This window comes from Panthera pardus, unplaced genomic scaffold (genome assembly GCF_024362965.1).
Source record: "Panthera pardus isolate Hobbes unplaced genomic scaffold, ASM2436296v1 HiC_scaffold_25, whole genome shotgun sequence".
NCBI lineage: Eukaryota > Metazoa > Chordata > Mammalia > Carnivora > Felidae > Panthera > Panthera pardus.
This window is the reverse complement of record NW_026526821.1, coordinates 24,111,527-24,133,383: the sequence shown is the minus strand read 5'-3', so window position 1 is coordinate 24,133,383 and position 21,857 is coordinate 24,111,527. Positions and strand designations below refer to the sequence as shown.

Here is a 21,857-nt window from a genome sequence, read left to right as displayed (position 1 = left end):
TCCTGGCAAATAAAGCCCATATGTTGCCACGTTCCCCAGCTCACCGGGCTACAGTCACAGTTCTGGTTGTGACCATGGAGGACAAGGGCAGATGCTGAGTGCTTCCTCCAAATCAGCTTGTCGAACAAATTATTGAGCCCGGGGATCAGCTTGAACTCTGCGATCATTCTGTGAACCTGGATGGGGTAGGAAGGCAAAAAAGCATTACAACAAACGTGCTGTGAAGATCCATCAAAATCTCCTGCTCGGCACGTTCTAAACAATCTTTGAGGATGAAGAAAGCAACAGTCAGTAGGGACTGTGGAGGTTTAAAGGAAATACCTCACTTAGCCACCCCTCTCCACACTCCCACTATGCACAGACACACTTTTGCACTCTACTCACAGATCCCCACAATACTCCTGGAGTCACACTGTATGGTGGGTCCTCTTTTAAGAACACAAGTTTTGGATTCAGGGAGTCCTGGGTTTGACAAGCAGCTCCAACACATACGAACTTAATAACCTTAATCAAATTTCTTAATTTGTTTGTTCTTAGTTTGTTTCCTACTCATATCATTAAAGTATAAATACCCCTCATGCTTCAGAGTAGGAATAGATTTCAACTAGAGACAAGATAAACATATTTAAAAGATGTAAACCCTAAGTATCCTAGAAAAACCTATGCAAAGATTTTTTTTTAAATTTTTTTTAAACGTTTATTTATTATTGAGAGACAGAGTGAGACAGAGCATGAGCATGGGAGGGGCAGAGAGAGGAGGAGACACAGAATCCGAAGCAGGCTCCAGGCTATGAGCGGTCAGCACAGAGCCCGACGCGGGGCTCGAACGCACAAACTGCGAGATCATGACCTGAGCCGAAGTCGGACGCTCAACTGACTGAGCCACCCAGGTGCCCCTGCAAAGATTTTTGTAAACGACCATACGAGAAAGATTTTCTAAAATATTAAGTATACCTAGAAGCCAAAAGAGAAGACCGTTCAATTCAATCATATAAACCTTTAAAAATTCTCTGTGGCAAAATTCACAATAAGCAAAGTCGTGAAGTCAAATAGGAAAATGGAGAACATAGTGGCAATCTCACATCATAGGCAAAAAGCTAGTTTCCTCTGTAAGGAATCCTACAAATCTCTTAAACAAAAAGACCAACCTTACAGAAAAAATGGGCAAAGGTTACAGACAGGAAAATACAAGACATTCTTCAAGATATGAAAGTATTTAGCCTCACTTATAATGCTAAAAGAAATTCAAATCACAATGAATTTTTCGCTTTCTCAGGTTAGCAGAGAACAAAGCTTAATAATACTGTGCTGGAGAGCTGGGCCTCAGGCACGCTCACTCACTAGTGGTGAGAGGGCATTTGCCGAACTGCCTGCAGAAGAAGGTCATTTCGGGGAGATCTCTAAAATCTACAAATGCATATTCCCTTTGACCAGCAATTCTACTTTCAGGAATTTATTCTCAGATCCATATACTAAATGACATATGTATAAAGTTACTCACTAAAGAACAGCAGCACTATTTGCAATACCAAAAAAATAGATAGAATCTATACTTCCCGTCAGTGGGTATTAGTTGTGTAAACCTTGGCATATCCATTCAGTGGGGTATAAGGTACCAGAAAAAAGATTGAGGTCTTTCACACATAGTGAATTAAACATTTACCAAGATACAATATCAAAAAAGCAAATATGTACATGCTATATTAATCACTGTGTTAAAAAAAAAATGAGAGGAATATATTTGCTTTTATAAGCATAAAATGTCTCTAGAAGGATACATGAATAACTGGTAAAATTAGATGCTTCATGGAAGAACCAGAATATCCAGGATCAGAGGAGAGAAAGGCTTCATTCATGCTTGTTTACACTTTTTTTTTTTTTTTTTTAACATTTATTTACTTTTGAGAGACAGAGAGAGCATGAGCAGGGAAGGGGCAGAGAGAGAAGGAGACATAGAATCTGAAGCAGGCTCCAAGCTGTCAGCACAGAGCCTGATGCAGGGCTTGAACTCACAAACCACGAGTTCATGACCTGAGCCGAAGTCGGACGCTTAATGAGCCACCCAGGTGCCCCGCTTATTTACACATTTTAATAAAGAACTATGTGAATTATTTACCTATCAAAAAATATGTATGTATATATATATTTACCTAAAACAAAGTTATTACTACTTCTTCTCAGGGCTCTTATAAGGACAAAGCTAGAAAATGTATGTGAAGTCCTAAGCGCAGGATCAGTGCTTACTGATTCCCATTCTACAAGGGGAAGGGGAAGTTTAGCAGGACAGATGGCCAAGGCAGTGGTGGAAATGTCGGCCTAACTCAAGGGTTCTGATCCTAAAGCCTGTCGTTCAGGCCTACCACAGGTGTGCATTTACTTATTTAAATTTTTTAAAAAACGTTTATTTTTGAGAGAGAGACAGAGCGCGGGAGGGGCAGAGAGGGAGACGGAATCCAAAGTAGGCTCCGGGCTCCGAGTCGTCAGCATAGAGCCCAACACGGGGCTCAACCCCACAAAGAGTGAGATCATGACGTGAGGCAAAGTCAGATGCTTAACCGACTGAGCCACCCAGGTGCCCGGGTGTGCATTTATCTCAGGAGGCCAAAACTGGACAAAGCTGTGACTCTGGACAATGTTCTTTGAACCTGAGTCCCCTGATGGAAAATGAGAGCTAGTGAAGATGCTGAAAGGATTCAATGAGGTAATGTGGCCCAAATGCAGGGCCTGACTTTACAGGAAGTGCTGTATTGATTGTTTACATGAGCACTGGAGAAATGGAACTTAGGACATCTGGGGAGAGTGACTTCAATTTAACCAAGACTGGTCAGAGAACTTGGTCAGAATGTACAACAAAAAGGCCACTCTAAGGAGGAACCTTCTGGGAGGCCTGGCCGGGGAATCCCTTTTCCTTGCTGTCCCAGCCTCGATGAGGCCTGTGGATCCATGTCCCCACAGCGCCGGCATATGGCAGAACGCAGTCAATGCTGACCGTGCTCCTGAGGACATGCCAGCAGAACACTGGTTCTCAGGTGGGCAGCATCCTGAGGCCAGCCTGTGGTCCCTCCAAGGCAGCAGCAGCAGTAATCATACAGGTTAACCAGAGAAACCAATGACTGATTCATAAAGACTTGGGAACAGGAAGGCTGCTCAGGGAGCAGGGAACGGTCATGAGGGACAGAAAGTAGATGGCTCTACTGATGCCTGGAACCTGAGAGCACAGCCCTTTTTGTACCCTGGTTTCCTCAAGTATCAAGTGAGGGGAGAGGTGGTCACCACTTTTTTTTATAACTTACCAAATACCCCAAAATTCAAATGTGAATAACCGTGAAAAAAGATAAAAGCACTGAACATATGTAGGGCACAGAGACATAATAATTTCGTAACAAATGTATTCCATATTGGAGTAAGGAGCTTCAATGCCGTGGAGGTCAGGGTGGGGCTTCATCCAGGGTCCTGGTTTTAAATACCAATTGCATGCTGACAACCTCCATGGTTCTAGCCCCGGGCCTGACCTCTGCCCTAACTCCAGGTGCAGGTAATCCGGGTGCCGATTCTGAGAGACACCTCAAACCTAACTTGTTCAAACTGAATTCCCTGCCCTTCTCTCTACGCCTCCGCTCCTCTCCCCTAACTCCTAACCCACAGTCTTAACCATCTCAATAAATGGCCAATCCATCCTCCCACCTGCTTGGGCCAAAAACCTTAGAAGTTGTCAAAGAAGTCACCCTTAATCCCTCTCTCATGCCCACATCCAAACTATCAGCAAATTCTACCTGTTCTACCTTCAGAATATATCCAGACTGTAAGCACTTCTTGCCACTCCCCTCCACCAATATGCTTAGTCCTGGCTTCTATCATCTCTTTCACAAGGCTGCCAGAGGGGTGGCTTCCCAGTCACTCAGAGTAAACACCCACGTCCTTAAAATGGCCTGTGAAACCCACATGGGATCCTCATCCCTCCCCTCACTGCTCATTCCAGTCCATGCCCCTGCTTCCCTACTATTCTACCAACCCACTGGGCATGTTCCCACCTCAGGACTGTAGGTTATAGGCCCTTGCTCCTTCAACCCCAGCACACGCGGAGCCCCAATAGCTGCCTAGTTTCTGTAACTGATACAGCTCCCAGCTCTGGCCCCCCACCCTGAGCCCCCATCGGACTGGCAACTCTTCTAGTGCATCTACAGGGCAGTCGTCCTGTCACAAAAACCCTTTCTTCTTCATATTAACAAGGTCAGGTAACATGGCCAAGCAACCAGCTATGCCCTGGGCACCAATGCTCTGCCCAGATATGCTACCACAGCAAGGTATGGCAGAAAGACTATGGACTCTGGAATGAGACTGGCTTCCTGATATGTAAACAGAGAGGAGAACAACCCCTACACTTTGCTGGGCTGGAGTGACAGCCTAATGGAGTACTCGATGCCCCACAAGTGCCCGGGACGTGTTCTGAGACGTGTGGGAGGGGGGGGCCCACCTGGTTTCGCTGACGCCCCATCAGAAGCACGCAGAGAACATAGAGTACTTCCAGTTTGTACATGATCTCATGCATGATCTTCATTGACTGAGGCAGCTGGGTCCTGGTGGAAGTGTGAGGCAGGCCATTCTCCTCAGAAGCCCCTGGAGGAGGGAACACAATGGAGGCTGAGACAGCCACCAGGAGAGAGGGTTGAAACACTGCTTGTAAGGAAACATGTTTCTGCTCCTCAAACCAGCTCTGGACAGACTTGAGGTAATAGAGCCATTAGACTGGCCCCTGAGCCCATGACAGAGACTTTGAAAGCCACAAAACCCCCTCTGTGCCCACAGGGGCCAGGCAAGCTTAAAAACAGAAAAACTGACTCTGCATATCATAAGAAAAGAAATTCTGTATGTATGGTGACAGATGTGAGCTAGACTTACTGTAGCGATTATTCTGCACTATGTACGAGTATCAAATCATCATGGTGTACACCTGAAAATAATATGTTGTATATCAATTATACTCAATAAAAAACCAAATCGACTCTGCAGTTGCATTCTATCTCACTGACTTTAACACAGTGAAAATGCTCTGACACAGCCAATGCAACAACAAGATCCATCTCTTCCTGATATTCTTTTCTCCCGTCATCATCAGAAAATATCCCCCACCCAAGTGCCCAGTGAGCTAGCAACGAATTGTGCCAAACTCTCTTCAGGTCACAAATGACTCTAAGTATTTGGTACCTCTACCTAGATTCTACAAGGAAGCACTGCCGAAAGACTGAGAGGGATTCTTTTCCGAGATTTCTTTTCTCCTGTTTTGCAAAGAACCATCTAAAGTTTTCTAAGGTTCAGCTTTCCAAGGCAGACTGGGCACCACAACTGCTGTTAATGATACAGATGAACACAGTGTCTACTAGCAGACTTCCATTTTACCCAGTTTCATTGTTAGTAACAATGGCAGCAGCTAAGTAATATTTCTGGGACATGGTATATGCCAGCTATCATATTTTGGGCTGCAGGTAAACCATCACATGTATTCTACTACCCAGTTAACAAGAACGTCTCAATGAATCATGCAGGTTACAATGAAGAATACTCATGGGAAGGTGCTAGAACAAAGTGCTGAAGGCTGAGGGCTCTGGGATTATAACTTGCTGGCCGTGTAACACTGGTCAAGTTACCTCCACACTAGGCCTCAGACTGCCTCATAGAAGGGAAGTAACAGCAATGCTACTGTGGACGGCTGGGTGGCTATTTGGAGTCAATGAGAACACAAGAAAGGCCCAGCACCTGGTTCTTGGGGAGCCTTCCTCTTAGGTCCCTGTTATTTTAAAAGAGTACTGGTCAGGGTCAAGAGGCCTTAGGGATTACTTCCCCTCAACTTTTCTCATGTTTAACGTGAAAAGATGAATGAGTAACTGCTAAGGTCCTTCCAAGCTCCCACTGGAACTGCTGCCCTAGAGACCTTTTGCAAAGGGCCAGAAAAACTATATGGGATAGAACAGTGGTTATCAAGTAATATTTGGGTAAGGTGCATGCAAAAGTCTGGTGACTTCTACAAGGTGATACCAATGTATAAGAACCCAAGTTATTCTGCCCTACTGGCATGGAACTATGTTTTTACAGCCATGTCATGTCACTAATATAAAATCACAGCCCTGGGAGATGACGGGTTGTTGAGTGAAGCAAGACTGAAAGGCAGCATGGCACAGATGTTAAGAGCACAGCCCCCGAGCTAGCCTGTCACATCTGACCCAGCTCTACTACTGTTCACCAGTTGGGTGGCCTTGGGTAAGCTGGTAGATGTCACTATGCTTCAGTAGCCATCCTCACCTATAAAACTGGGGTAACAGCAACAGTACCTATCTCTTACCAACATTGCAAAAATCAAAGGATTTAATATATTCAAAGTGCTGAAAACAATGCCTGGCACATGAATAAGTAACATGTAAGTATATGTTAAATAAAAAGAAAATGAGTTTTTCTGCTAATGCTTGCTTGCTACTAGTTTTTTTTCTTTTTAATCTGCAAGGTTTTTTTTCAATTAAATTTTTAAAAACGTTTATTTATTGGGGTGCCTGGGTGGCTCAACTGGTTAAGTGTCCCAACTTCAGTTTAGGTCATGATCTCATGGTTTGTGAGTTCGAGCCCCATGTCTGGCTCTGTGCTGAGGGGGCTTGAGAGCCACTGCGGGACAGGATGCTTAAGGGAAGGACAGGCACAGCGAATGGCAAACAAGCCCTCCTCAGTAATAAACGTCTGTGGAGAAAGAGAAACACAGGCAGCTCAGATGCTTCCCCGGGCACTGCCGATCTTTGGTGCCTGGTTTTCACGGGCTTGACAAGAAAGTCTCTGGGGTATTTTCAAGAAAGGCAGTTCTTAAACCAATGGCCAGAGCTCAGCAACAAGATTAATTCCCAAGGATAAGGATGGGCAAACTAGTTTGAGAGGTTTCTGCTTCCCTCCAATCTCTTCAGCTGCATAAAACTGATTCAAGGGGTCACCACCCTCCATAGGTCTACACTGCACTCTGGGGCATACTCTTTTTTTTCCCTAAAACAGCTTTGAGCTATAATTCAGCATACAATTCACCCACTTGAAGTGTATAATCCAGTGGTTTTTAACATATTCACAGTTGTGCAGCCATCATAACTGATTTTAGAACATTTTCATCATCCCAAAAAGAAGTCTTATTCTCATTTGCCACCAAACCCCTCATCTCTAGGTATCCACTAAAGTACTTTGTTTCAAAGGAATTGCCTTCATATAAATGGAATCATAAAATATGTGACCTTTTGTGCCTGGCTTCTTCTACTCTGCACAATGTTTTCAAGATTCATTCAGGTTGTAGCATGTATCAGTATTTCATCTTTTACACTGCCGAATAATATTCTGCTATATGAATATATCACATTCTGTTATCCACTTATCAGCTGATGGACATTTGGGTTATTTCCATATTTTGGCTATTATAAATCTGCAGCTGTAAATATTCACGTATAAGTTTTTACGTAAACATGTTTTCATTTCCCCTGGATATATAAGTAGGACTAGAATTTCTGGGTCATATGGTAACCCTGTTTAGCCTTTTGAGGAACTGTGAAAAGTGCCAGACTGTTTTCCAAAGCGACTGCACCATTTTACATAGTCCCCAACAGAGAATGAGGGTTCTGATTTCTGATTTCTCCACATCCTTGCCAACACTTGCTATCATGTCTTTTTGATGATAAACATCCTAACAGGTATGAAGTAGTATCTAATTGTGGTTTGGATTTGCATTTCCCTGATGGTAATGATGTTGAGCATCTTTTCATGTATTTATTGGCTATCTGTATCTCTGCTTTGGAGAAATGGGTATTCAAATCCTCAGCCCACATTTCAAAATGTGTTGTCTTTTTATCACTGACCTGTATGAGTTCTTTACAAATTCTAGATTCAAGTCCCTCATTAGATACATGGTTTGTAGCTAATCCATTTCTGCAATGAAGCCAGTTGAGATTTTGACAGACACAGAGCTCGACACGTGGAGTACTGCTACCTTAATCATACTGAGTCTTCCGGTCCATGAACACGAGATAGCTTTATATTTAGGTCCTCTTTCATAATAATAAAAATGTTTTATAATTTTCAGAGTAGGAGTTTTGCATTTCTTTGTTAAGTTTATCCCTAAGTATTGCACTCTTCTTGATGCTCTTGTAAATGAAATTTCTTAATTTTGGTTTGGTCATTGCTACTGTATTTCTATACAAACCTTATAATCTGAAACACTGTTGAACCCACTTATTAGTTTAGTGGGTTTTTGTTTTTACTGGATTCCTTGGTTTTTCTATATATAAAATCTGTGAAGAGAGACAGCTTAACTTCCTCCTAATCTGAATGCCTTCTATTTCTCTTTCCACCTAGAACCCCCAAAGCAATGTTGAGTCGAAGCAGCAAAGGCAGGGGTCCTTGTCTTGTGCCTGTGCCTGATCTTAGTGGGGGAGCAGCTTTCAGTCTGTGGGCATGAAGTATGCTGGCTGGGGGTTTAAGATGCCCTTTAATTGGTTGGGACTGCTCCTTCCTCTTCCCAGTTTGAGTGTTTTTATCATGAAGGGGTGTTGGATTTTGTCTGATGCTTTTCTGCATCTACTGAAATGATCGTGTAAGTTTTTGTTCTTTCTTCTACTGATACGGTGTATACATCAATTGATTTTCATATACTGAATCAACTATGCATTAATCCTACCTAGTCACATATATACTTACTTGGCCAGGTGTATAATTCTTGTATGTTGCTAAATTTGGTTTGCTAGTATTTTCTTGAGGACTTTTACATTTATATTCATGAGAGATATTGGTCTGTAATTTCCTTGTAGTGTCTCTGGTTTGGGTATCAGGTTAATTAGGACTCATATGTTGGGAAGTGTTTCTTCCTCCTCTATTTTGTGGAAGTCTGTGACATACTGGTGTTAATTCTTATTTAAATGGCTTCTTATTTAAGAGGCCAGGGCTTCTTTGCGGGGGGAGAGGGGGTAGTTTTTCTGTTATTAATTCGATCTCTTTACTTTCATAGGTCTGTTCAGATTTTCTATTGCTCGAGTCAGCTACAGGAGTTTTTGTCTTTCTTATCATCTGTCCATGTCATCTAGGCTGTCTAATCTGTTGGCATACAGTTGTGTACAGTATTTCCTTAGAGTCATTTTTATCTTTGTACATGTTGTCACGTACCCTCTTTCATTCCTGGTTTTAGAAGTTTGAATATTGTCTTTTTTTTTTCCCCCTTGATCAGTGAAGCTAAAGGTTTGTTAATTTTGTTAACCTTTTCAAAAAACCAACTTCTGGTTTTGTAGATTTTCTCTATTATTTTTCAATTCTCTATTTCATTAATTTCTATTCCAATCCTTTTCTTTCTTTCCATCTGCTTGCTTTGAGAATATAGCTTGCCTCTTCCTTTTTCAATGACTTAAGGAGAAAAATTAGGTTACCGATTGGGGAATTTTTTGAGTCTTTGTGTTTTTTTGTTTTTTTTTAATGTAGGGATTTATAGCTACACATTTCTCCCTTAGCATGCTTTAGCTGCATTCCTTAAGGCCAGTATGTTGTGTCATTTTCATTCGTCTCAAAATATCTTTGAATTTTTTTTTAATGTTTATTTATTTTTGAGAGAGAGAGAGAGCAGGGAAGTGGCAGAGAGAGAGAGAGAGAGAGAGAGAGAGAGAAACACAGAATTTGAAGCAGGCTCCAGGTTCTGAGCTGTCAGCACAGAGCCCAACACGGGGCTCAAACCCACGAACTGTGAGATCGTTACCTGAGCTGAAGTCGGATGCTTAACTGACTGAGCCACTCGGGTGTCCCTCAAAATATCTTTTAATTTTCTTTGTGATTCTGTCTCTGAACCATTGGTTATTTAGAATTATTATCACATAATTTCCATGTTTCTAATATCTGATTTCTTTTTTTTTTTTTTTTTTAAATCTCGATATTTCTTTTTTTTTTTTTTTAACGTTTATTTTTGAGACAGAGAGAGACAGAGCATGAACAGGGGAGGGGCAGAGAGAGAGGGAGACACAGAATCTGAAACAGGCTCCAGGCTCTGAGCTGTCAGCACAGAGCCCGACGCGGGGCTTGAACTCACGGACAGCGAGATCATGACCTGAGCCGAAGTCGGACGCTTAACCCACCGAGCCACCCAGGCGCCCCTCTAATATCTGATTTCTAATACTACTTCTCTGTGACTGAAATACATGGTTTGTACAATCTTAATCCTTTCAACTTTACTGAGGCTTTTTAGGTAACCTAGCATATGGTCTATCCTGGAGAATGTTCCATGTGCATGTGAGAAGAACGTATATCCTGCAGTAGTTTGGTGGTGTTCTATATATATCTAGTAAGTTTAGTTTGTTTAAAAAAAATTTTTTTTAACGTTTATTATTTTTGAGAGAGCAAGGAAGTGCACGAGCAGGGGAGGGGCAGAGAGAGAGGGAGACATAGAATCCAAAGCAAGCTGCAGGCTCTGTCTGAGCTGTCAGCACAGAGCCTGATGCAGGGCTCAAACTCACAAACCACGAGATCATGACCTGAGCTGAAGTTGGATGTTTAACCAACTGAGCCACCCACGTACCCTGTTTGTTTTTTAAGTAGGCACCATGCTCAGTGTGGAGCCCAACATGGGGCTTGAACTCATAACCCTGAGATAAAGAGTCATTCAACCAGCTGAGCCACCCAGCCGCCCCAAGTCTAGTTGGTTTAGAGTGTTGTTCAAGTCTTCTATTTCCTTCTTGATCTTCTAGTTGTTTTCTCCATTATTGAAAGTGGGGTATTCAAGTCTCCAACTATTACTGCTGCTTATTTCTCTCTTCAAATCTGTTAGTTTTTGTTTCATTTATTATTTTTTTTGGCTCTGTTGTTAGATATGTTTATAACTGTTCTATCTTCTTAATAGATTCACCCTCTTATTATTATAAAATGTCCTTTTTTTTCTTTTATCTCTGATAACATTTTTTGTTTTCAAGTCTCTTCTACTATAGCCCCTCCAGCTTTCTTATGGTTGCTCTTTGAAGTATGCATCTTTTTCTATCCTTTACTTTTAACCTATTTCTACCTTTGAATAGAAAGTATGCCTCCTGTAGGCTGCATACAATTGGATCTTTTCTAAAAACTCCACTATGACAATTTATTTTTTGGATAAATTGTTTTAATCTATTCATATTTAAGGTTATTAATGACACAGTTGGGATTACTTCTGCCTTTTTACTTTTTGTTTTCTACACAGCTTATGTGTTTTTGAATTCCTTTATTTCTCGTATAATACTTTCTTTTGTAGTAAGTGAACACTTTCTGGTATAACATCATAATTCCTTTAATGATTTTCTCTATTTTTAAAGTTACTTTCTTTGCAGTTGCTATCGGGTTTGCCATATACATCTTAACCTGACAGAATCTTTTCAGATTTATACTAATTCCAGAGCTCCTATATAGCTCTATTCCCCCTCCTCTTTTTGTGCTATTAGTTTTCTGCATACTACATCTATGTACACTAACCAACAATATATTGTACAACACACTGCACATACTGTTACACAATACACTGTTGTAGTTATTAGTTTATATAATTTCATGTCCATTAAAGAAGCTGAGGAAAGAAAGGAGAGCAAGTAAATATTAATAGAGTTTGTTATACTGACCCTCTTATTTACCATTTTGGTTGTCTTCATTGATTCCTGTTGATTCAAGTTACTATCTGGTATAATTTCCTCACTGCAATACAACTTTGGTCCCATCCAAGTTCCCACAAAGTTTCTTTGTGCTGTTACTGTCAAATATATCACACTTCTGTATGTTACAGATTCAACAATATAAACATATGGTTTTATTTACACAACTGTTTTTAAATTAATTAAGAAAAGGAGAAGAAATATGCATTTATACTGTCTTATGATTCTCTAATTACCTTTACTACTGCTCTTTGTTGTTTTGCATAGATTCACATTACTGCCTGAGGTCACCTGCTTTCCGGCTGAAGAACTTCCTTTGGTATTTCTCATAAGGCAGATCTTTTAGTAATGAATTCTCTAAGTATTTGTTCATCTAGCAAGGTCTTTATTTCACCTCTGTTTCTGAAAGAAAGTTTTGCTGCTTTTTTCCTTTCAGCCCTTAGATCATCCCACTGCCTTATGACCTCTATTATTTCTGAGAAGTCAGCTATCAATCTTAAAGAAATATTCTTGAACATGAGGGTTTGTTTTTGTCTTTCAACTTTCAAGATTTTCTTTGTCTTTTAGCATTTCTATTATGATGCGTGTGTGTGTGAATCTCTTTGAATTTATGCTACTTGCAGTTCTTTGAGCCTTTCAGATGTATATATTAATGCTTTTCAAATTTGTGAAGTTTTCAGCCACTATTTCTTTGACTATTCTTCTTGCTCCTTTCAGTGAATTCTTCCTTCCAGTTATTTATAATTTTAAACCGCAGAACTTCCGTTTGGCTCCTTTTTCTATCTCCTCTTTACGGATACTATTTGATGACATACTGTCGTCACAGCTTCTTTAGTTCCTTCTACTTCTTTAGGCACAGCATCCTTTAGCTCTTTGACCTCCTTATGACAGGTCTCCATTAAATCCAATATCTGGGCTCTCTCACAGGCAATTTCTGTTGCCTGCTCTCTCCTGTATATGGGCCATACTTGCTCTGCATATCTCATACATTTTATTAAACTGACATTTTAGGTAAATAATACAGCAACTGTGGATACTGATTCCCCTTCTTCCCTTTTGGGGCTTGTTATTTTCTTGTTCATTTGTTCAGTGACCTCCCTAGACTATTTCAGCAAAGTCTATTTCTCCACAGACTAGTGAGGTCCTTGGTGTTTTGCTTCAGAGGAGTGAAGTTGTGGGGGTGTTTACAGTCTCCCTGGATGACGATTTCTGCCTCATCTGGTATGAAACCCAGCTGTCAGACTCCACTAATTGCTGGCTGAATGCTCTACTGTTTTTGACAATGCCTTGGGGCGTAATAAAGTGCTCCAAAATCTAATCCAATTAAAACTGGGCCAAGGTAGTTTCTGAGACTGAGGTTGGTTTTGATCTCAGAAGAGCTCTGCTTAGCTGTTTTCCTGGTTCTTACTGGTAAACTACCCAGCCTATGGTTTAACTTTTTTTTTTAATGTTTATTTTTGAGAGAGAGAAGGGCGGGGGGGTGCGCCCTCAAGTGAGAGAGGGGCAGAGAGAGAGAGAGAGAGAGAGAGAGAGAGAGAGAGAGAGAGAGAGAGAGAGAGAGAATCCCAAGCACAAACGAACCCTGAGATCAAGTCCTGAGACAAAATCAATGAGTCGGACACTTAACAGACTGAGCTACCCAGGAGCCTCTATGGTTCAGCTTCTTGTTCTCACTTAAGAGCTAACATCCTCCTTTTATTTGCTTACCACCAAAATCAACATTGTCTTCCAGAACACCCTTAGGTCTGAACTTCCCTACCTTCTGCTCTTATGCATTACCTCTCGTCCTGGCAAAATCTTGGTGCCGCTACTCTGAGCAGGGTCAGCCGGCTTTTAAGTCTTTTTGGCTTGCCTCTCCCTACACGGAAGCTCTGTCCTACACCTGAGTTGGGGCAAGGACAGTAGGGTCACAGAATTCTTGCTTGCCAGGCCTAGGGCACAGCTTCTGTACTGAGTGTAGTACAAAGGTAGTCAGAAGAAAGGAGCCCCTGGCATTATGTGCAATAAGTGAATTAAATGAAGTCAGAAAGAGAAAAATACTATATAATATCACTTCTATGTGGAATCTAAAAAAAGTCAAACTCAGAGAAACAGAATGCTGGTTACCTGAGGTTGGGAGAATTAGGAAGATAGTGGTCAAAAGGTACAAACTTCCAGTTATAAGATTAATAAGTTCTGGGGATCCAACGTACCGCATGGGGATTATAGCTAATATTTGAACGACGTTAATAAAGGAGATCTTAAAAGTTCTCACCACAAAAAAGAAATAAATATGTGATGAGGTGTTAGTTAATGCTATGATGGTATCAGTTTGCAATACATAAATGCATCAAATCAACATGCTATATACGTAATATTATAAGTCAATTATATCTCAGTAAAGTTGGGGCAGGGAGCCTCCGACCTGTAAGGGTATACTCATCAAGAATTTAGCCTCTGCAACTTGGAGTTGGAGGGAATAAGAAAAGCTGGTGGTCTGCCCTCCTCCCCTTCAACGGTGAGATACCATATTCCTTGTTTGGGAATTGTGTCCTCTGTTGAGGGTTGTGTCTTTTTGGCCACGCCAGCCCAGAGTGGAATTCCCAACAAGCAAAAGTTCAAATGTCAAAGACACTCACTGTTCTGAGTTTTAGCAGATTTCCTTGAAGAAATGTTTCCTCATTTGCTGTATGCTCTCAGAACAACTTCCACATATACATGGATGGCTTTTGTTGTTTTTTATAGGTTTTGTTTACAGTTGCAATGGGGAGCAGGTCCACAGAGCTCCGTACACTGCCATCCTGGAACTAGAACTCCTCCTTTCACTTTTACCTGCATGATTACAGTGAGAATTCCTGGGTTTGTACAATCTGACCCCATCTTGCTGGCCAGAGTCAAACGCTTCACCGTTAAGCATATGACCCAAGATAGGCCAGAGTTCTTCACCAGGAAGCTACTGCTTGAAACTAGGAGTCTACTCATCGGAACAGAGAGAACACTAAAGAACCATGGAGAATGAAGAAGAGACATGGAAAGGACTCTTTGAGTTCCTAAGAATGCTTTGGTTATTGGATCCAAACAGTCCCTTCTCCCTGCAATCAGGTCTACACTGAGGGAGTTTAAAGAGGTTTCTGTCACTAGCTTTCAAAAGTGTCTTAACAGTTCTTATCTAGGGCTTCCCTGAGGAAAATTCTACTGAGCAAATTTCAATTAATGCTCCTCAGAAAAGAGGTCAAGAATGGTTCCAGAAGCCTAAGGGAAAGCTCCCCACATCACAGAAGACCCTCCCTGCCACCGCCAACCACCCCCCCCCCCCCGCCACCAGCCCCCAGCCCAGAAGTACCTTGATTGTGCTCAGACTCCTCATTAGCCACTCGCATCAGGGCATCCAGCACCAAAGCATTGTCTAGCCATGTGTACCACTCCTCCAACTCCTGAAGGAAGCTAGCTGTGCCCGTTGACTCTGACACCTTTCGAGTCGCAAGCTTGCAAAGCCGCTCAACAAAGCCAGGGATGCTGAGAAGGGCCGCTGCCAAGGAGAGAACAAAAGAGGGAATTTTCAAAACAGAGACCAACCAGCTCTAAAGCCCTCAACAAGGAGCCTGTCCCCTATCTGTGGCGGGAATGATTTTTAATCTGACAGTAGCTAGTCAGAGAGCTTCCCTTTAAAATGAAATGCCAAGCCAAAATAAAATAGTAAATTACAGAAACAAGTTCAATTGTAGCAGGTATAGAGAAACAGGCTCTTATATCTACTAGTGGGAATGTAAACTGGAATAACTTTAGTGTCTTAAATCTGTGTGTCTTTGAGCCAGGAGCTTCATTTCTGGGAACTTCCCATAAGGAAATAACCAATTATATGTACAAAGATATTCACTGATGTGGTTTCTACAATAGCAAAATAATAAAGACAACTACATGGTCATCAACAGCATATTGATTAAAACTATATCCAATACAACAGAATACAATAGACACTAAGAACAATGACACATATATCTTTATACGGTGACTCAGTAAAGATAATTAAACTTGTTACAGAAAAAAATTATTACACAGTATTGGCTTAAGCCCATTGTCTTTAAAAATTTGCTTCTTTAGGGGCGCCTGGGTGGCTCAGTCGGTTAAGCGTCCGACTTCAGCTCAGGTCATGATCTCACGGTCTGTGAGTTCAAGCCCCGCGTCAGGCTCTGTGCTGGCAGCTCAGAGCCTGGAGCCTGCTTCAGATTCTGTGTCTCCCTCTCTCTCTGGCCCTCCCCCATTCATGCTCTGTCTCTCTCTGTCTCAAAAATAAATAAACATTAAAAAAAAAAATTTGCTTCTTTAAAATATGCACATAATATACACATAAAGAATGAAGGCTATACAGCAAGGTTTTTTTGTTTTTGTTTTTTAACGTTTATTCATTTTTGAGAGACAGAGCATGAGCGGGGAAGGGGCAGAGAGAAAGGGAGACACAAAATCCGAAGCAGGCTCCAGGCTCTGAGCTGTTAGCACAGAGCCCGACGCGGGGCTCGAACTCATGAACTGCAAGATCATGACCTGAGCTGAGGTCGGATGCTCAACCGACTGAGCCACCCAGGTGCCCCTATACAACAAGGTATTTACTGTGGCCATTCCTGAGTAGGAAAGGATATAAATGTTTTGTTTTTGTTTTTTTTTTTTGAGACAGAGAGAGAAGAGGAGAGAGGCAGAGGTAAGGGGAGGGGGCGGGAGAGAGAACGGGAGAGAGGGAGAGGATCTTAAGCAGGTTTCACACTCAGCGTGGAGCCCGATACAGGGCTCAATCCCATGACCCTGGGATCACGACCTGAGCTGAAATCAAGAGTTTTATTTTTATGCTCAACCAACTAAGCCACCCAGGTGTTCCCATTTAAATGCTTCTTTTAAAACCACTTCTCTCTAGGGGTGCCTGGATGGCTCAGTCAGTTAAGTGTCCAGACTCCTCTGATTTTGGCTCAGGTCCTGATTTCAAGGGATCAAGCCCTGCATCCAAGCCCTGCTTGGGATTCTCTCCCTCCCTCTTTCTCTGCCCCTTCCCTGCTCTCTCTCACTCAAAATAAACTTAAAAAAAAAAAAAAAAAAAAAACCAAAAAAAAAAACAACCCTACTTCTCTCTAGTTTCATTTTCCTGTAACAACCATGTACTAGCAGTAAGAAAGAAGTTTTTTTTGTTTTGTTTTGTTTTTTAGGTAAAGAAAGAAACTGAATAATCACCCAACTCCTATTTCCACTAATCCCATTTTGCTCACAATAATAAGATGGAAATTGTGATCAGCATCAGAGAACATAATACACTTTGGAGGCAGGGAAATCCAGGTTGTAGATCTTCAATTTAACATTAACCTTCTTTAAAAATAAGGACTAACATCTCTACGTATTTGCTTATACATGTATTAATTAAATCTTCCTGGAAGGACAGAAAACACCAATGGTTGCCAAAGGCAAAGAGAATTAGGTGACCAGAAACACGAGTGTGAGGGGGTAGTTTTTCGATGAACACCTTTTTGAACCTGTAGATTCTTTAGAACCGTGTGGAGGTATCACCTAATTGAAAAAAAGTAGGTATTTCATAATACCAAGATAATACTATTAATTTGGGTGGTATAATATGATATTGGAGTTATTTTTAAAATTGTGGAAATACTGCAATATATGCAAGTATGAATTTATGCAAAATATGAATTTTATTGTATCTGGGATTTGCTTCAAAATAATTCAAAATAAGGTAGGGGGACTCCTGGGGGTTCTGTCAGTTAAGCGTCCAACTTTGGCTCAGGTCGTGATCTCATGGTTCAGGGGTCTGACACCACGTTGGGTTCTGTGCTGACAGCTCAGAGCCTGAAACCTGCTCTGCCCCTCTCCCACTTACCTCTGTCTCTCTCAAAAATAAATAAACTTTAGAAAAAAGTTCAAAATAAGAGAGGAGCAAATGGGGATAAAGAGAGGCCATCAGTTGACAACTGCTGAATCGAGCTGATGGGTAAATAGGTATCATTATAATGTTATATGTGTCATATACATGTCTCTGTGAAGAATCTAAATGAAAAAAATTTTTAAATAATTTTAAAATGTGTATTTATTTATTTTCAGCGGGGAGGCGCAGAAAGAGAGGGATAGCAAATCCCAACTGGGCTCCGAACTAAGAGTGCAGAACCCGACAAGGGACTCGATACCAAAAACCATGAGATCACGATCTGAGTCAAAACCAAGAGTCAGATGTTTAACCAACTGAGGAACCCAGGTGCCCCTAAATGAAAAATTTTAACATAAAATTCAAAAGAACACAATATTAAAGAAAATTCTTCAAAACTAAAATAAGTTACAACAAAGTACAGCTAGGATTGTACAAACGCATATTATATTAAGTTCTAGCACAGAGCTCAGCAAATACTCTTAGCCCCCTTTCCACCCTCTATAAATTAGTGACTACAATGTCTGACCTCATTTAAAAAAAAAAAAAAGTAAGGACACCTGGGTGGCTCAGTCGGTTAAGCATCCAACTTCGGCTCAGGTCATGATTTCATGGCTTGTGAGTTTGGGCCCTGCGTCAGGCTCTGTGCTGACAACTCGGAGCCTGGAGCCTATTTCAGATTCTTTGTCTCCCTTTCTCTCTGCCCTCCCCTACTCATGCTTGGTGTCTCTCTCTCTCTCAAAAATAAACATTAAAAAAAAATTTTTTTTTTAAAGCTGTAATTATATTAAAATTAACTTTTCTTTAAAAAGTTGAACACAGAATTACCATACGACCCAGCCACTCCACACCTAAGTATAGACCCAAAACAACTGAAAAGAGGCGCCCACATAAATATGTACAAACACATCCTCATGACATTTCACAGCAGCCAAAAAGGGGAAAACAATCCAAATGTCCATCAAGAGATGAATGAACTGTGGTATATACAAATATTATTCAGCCATAAAAAAAGATGAAACACTGATATGCTACAGAATGGATGAACCTCAAAGTCATCATGCTAAGTGAAAAAAGCAGGATACAAAAAGTTATGTATTATATGATTCCATTTAAAAAATATCTAGCATAGGTATAAGAAAGCAGGTAGTTGCCAGGGTTGGGAAGAATGGGAACAGCTGCTTATCATGTACACAGTTTCACTTTGGGGTGATGAAAATGTTTTGAAAATAGATGGAAGTGTGGTTGCACAAATTGTAAATGTACTAAATGCTACTGAATTGTTCACTTTAAATGGTTTATTTGGTTATGTGATGCTCACCTTAAAAAAAAAAAATACATGGAGGTAGCTTTTTTGCTTTGAGATACCATTTTTTACTTATTGGCTTGGCAGACATCAAGAAGTTTAAAAAGGCCCTGCAATGGGAAGCATGTACAGGGGGGATGGGCAAAAAAGATGTACCGTAATTTCTTTAGAGGGTTAACTTGTCAATATCTATCAAAGTTCAAAAGGCAAATGTCCAGCACATCATACTCCATACACAAGGCTGTTAATTGTAGGAACAAAGGTTTAAAAATAAACCACATTTCCACCAATAGGGGACTAGTTAAATAAATTGTGGTATGCCCATACATTAGAATACCATGTAGCTATAAAAAGGAATCACATAATTCTGTATGTACTGGAATCGAATGCTTTGCAAGATAAAGTTAAGCGAAAAAAACAAGGAGCAGAATGGAGGCTATTTTATACTACCACCTGTACAGACAGGGAGCAGCCAATCTCTTTCCCCCTCCATCCCCCTGACTGGGCAGGTACAGAATTTCTCTGCAGAGTCATATGAGAAAATGAAACAGGTTGCTATGGGGAGGGGGAACAAACTTTCTACTGTATATACCTGCTATTCTTATTATTTAAGAAACCTTAGACATATATTACTTTTTCCAAAAATAAAAGAGTTTGGATTCTACAGGAAAACCTTCCCAGAGCTGGATTTTTCTCTTAATCTCTTTTCTGGAGGGTGAATGGCTGCAGTTTCTCTGTTCCTCACAGGACAGTTCCTAAGGCCTACCCTTCCTGCCCTACACTCTTCACACAGCACTTAGACGCAGCACTTAGAACGTGACCTGCCCAGCATTCAGAGTTCCGAGACTCCGGCCCCCACCTTGGGAGATTCTAGAGCCTCTGTGAGTCACTCATCTCTTGAAAAAGTGATGAAAAGCTATGGGCTCTCACCCTGAAAAAAAATCATTGGCCCAATTATGCTCATCAAATGATATACAATCTCCGGGAACTGGCACCCAGCACCACAGTGTGCTAGTAATTCTCACAGCTTTACCAGCAGCTATCACACACTACTGGTTAATGTTAAAATGTCAAACTGGTTGACAACGGAAACACAATTTCTGAATTCTGCAAAAGCAGACCTTTTCTCTCATATTTGTTAAAACATCAGTATTTTGAAATATTCCCGCAAAACTTTCTCCCCAGCTTAGGCCCTGCTTTCCAGCTGAGGGGATTCTGAATTCTCTCCTAGCTCCTGTGTTGCAGAAATCAGCCCTTGTTAGCTCAGTGTGACCTATAAATTGATAATTATCTGGCCTGTGGCTTCATCTACATCTCTGACTAAAATCTTGATTTTTTTTTTCCCCCAGATGAAACCATCTGTTCCCACATGAACGGATAGAAGGACAACTGGTAGTTCTGAGAAATCCAAAGAGGACTCTAACATTTTTATTATCTGAGCTCCAGAAAGACAGGATAAATCACTATTTTGCTGGGTAAGAAAACAGCCACAATTTATTAAAAACAAAACAAAAACACATCAGCTTTATATGCGGTTATGGACTGAATTGGGTCCCCTTCCAAATTCCTATGTTTAAGCCCAAATCCATAATATAGCTGTATTTGGAGACCGGGCCTTTAGGGAGGTAATTAAATGGGGTCATGAGAGGGGGCCCTAATCCAATAGGACAGATGTCCTTATATAAGAGGAAGAGACATCAGAGATCTCTTTCTCTCTTTGTACATACACAGAGGAAAGACAACGTTAGGACACAGTGAGAAGGCAGCTGTCTGCAAACCAGAAACCAATGCTGAGGGCACCTTGATCTTGAACCTCTAGCCTCCAGAACTGTGAGAAAATGAACTTCTGTTGTTTAAGCCACCCAGTCTACGGTATGTTATTATGGCAGCCCGAGATGACTGTTACACACACCTTTATTTAAAAATATCCAGTACCGGAGTTCAATTAAAGCATGACAATATTGAGAACTAAGATCTTTCTCATTGCACTTGTGATTTAATTATGTTCACCTTGGCCTTCCCAGGGCATGTGACTGGAGAAAAATGTGTGTGGGGGCAGGAGGCAGGGAAAGGGGAACTGTATGGTCAGAGAGCTGGGAAAGGACCCTGTACAACATCATGTGCTAAAATACAACTTTTAATAAAGCTTCAACCCAAAAGCTACAAGCAGACATCACATGTAGAGTATCTCATGGGTTAGCCACACAGGTATACAAGTGAACCTAGACATTTTATAAAGACTTCCTTTAAAAAAAAAAATTTTTTTTAATGTTTATTCTTGAGACAGAGAGCATGAACAGGGGAGGGGCAGAGAGAGAGAGATAGAGGGAGACACAGATCCTGAAACAGGCTCCAGGCTCTGAGCTGTCAGCACAGAGCCCAACGTGGGGCTTGAACCCATGAACTGTGAGATCATGACCTGAGCCGAAGTTGGACGCTTAACCAACTGAGCCGCCCAGGCACCCCAAGACTTCCTTTTTTTAATGCCTCATATAAAGGAAACTAGGTTTGGTGTTAACTCTCAGTTAATTTAAAAAATCAACTGACTAAAATACCTTGTCCTCCAAGAATGATGGGCAGTGCTGGTTTCACTTAAGGTAGCTTATAGACAGGTGGGTGAAGGTAACTGATAATAACAGGATAAAAATGATCTGTAGAACAGATTCCTTAAGTGTAAAACTAAAAGATGAAAGTTACTTAGTGCCTCAGCACACACAAGTATCTAATACAGAACCTTTATGACCCTCAGTTTCCTAAGCTGTGCAATGAATGGGGCTGCTTGGAGAAGTAAATAAAATCACTGTTAGGTTATGCAGTTAGCTCAATGTTTGCTACACAGCAGGAGTTTAACAAATGTGAACTTTTGTCAGTATATATGTATGTGTATTTAAATCAGCTTTAAGGTATAATTTAGTTATAACAGAACTCATGTTTTTAAGAATGAGTATTTTATGATTTGCTAAAATGAGTACTCCTTAAAAGTCCTAAGAAAGGAGAAGGG

The 21,857-nt window shown here is 41.1% G+C and overlaps 1 protein-coding gene across 2 annotated transcripts in view; it reads right to left on the bottom strand.

Annotated features, from left to right (window-relative positions):
- TRPC4AP (transient receptor potential cation channel subfamily C member 4 associated protein) overlaps positions 1 to 21,857 on the bottom strand; it is a 68,441-nt gene that overhangs the window by 11,141 nt on the left and 35,443 nt on the right. Inside the window, exons 8-10 of one of the 2 annotated variants that reach the window (XM_053890333.1) lie at positions 14,980 to 15,165; positions 4,475 to 4,617; positions 45 to 176 (exon numbers count right to left, since the gene is read on the bottom strand). In XM_053890333.1, the coding sequence (XP_053746308.1) occupies positions 45 to 176; positions 4,475 to 4,617; positions 14,980 to 15,165 (461 nt within the window). Of the gene's footprint in view, positions 1 to 44; positions 177 to 4,474; positions 4,642 to 14,979; positions 15,166 to 21,857 lie in introns of both variants that reach the window. The other variant, XM_053890332.1, reaches the window with a different exon arrangement.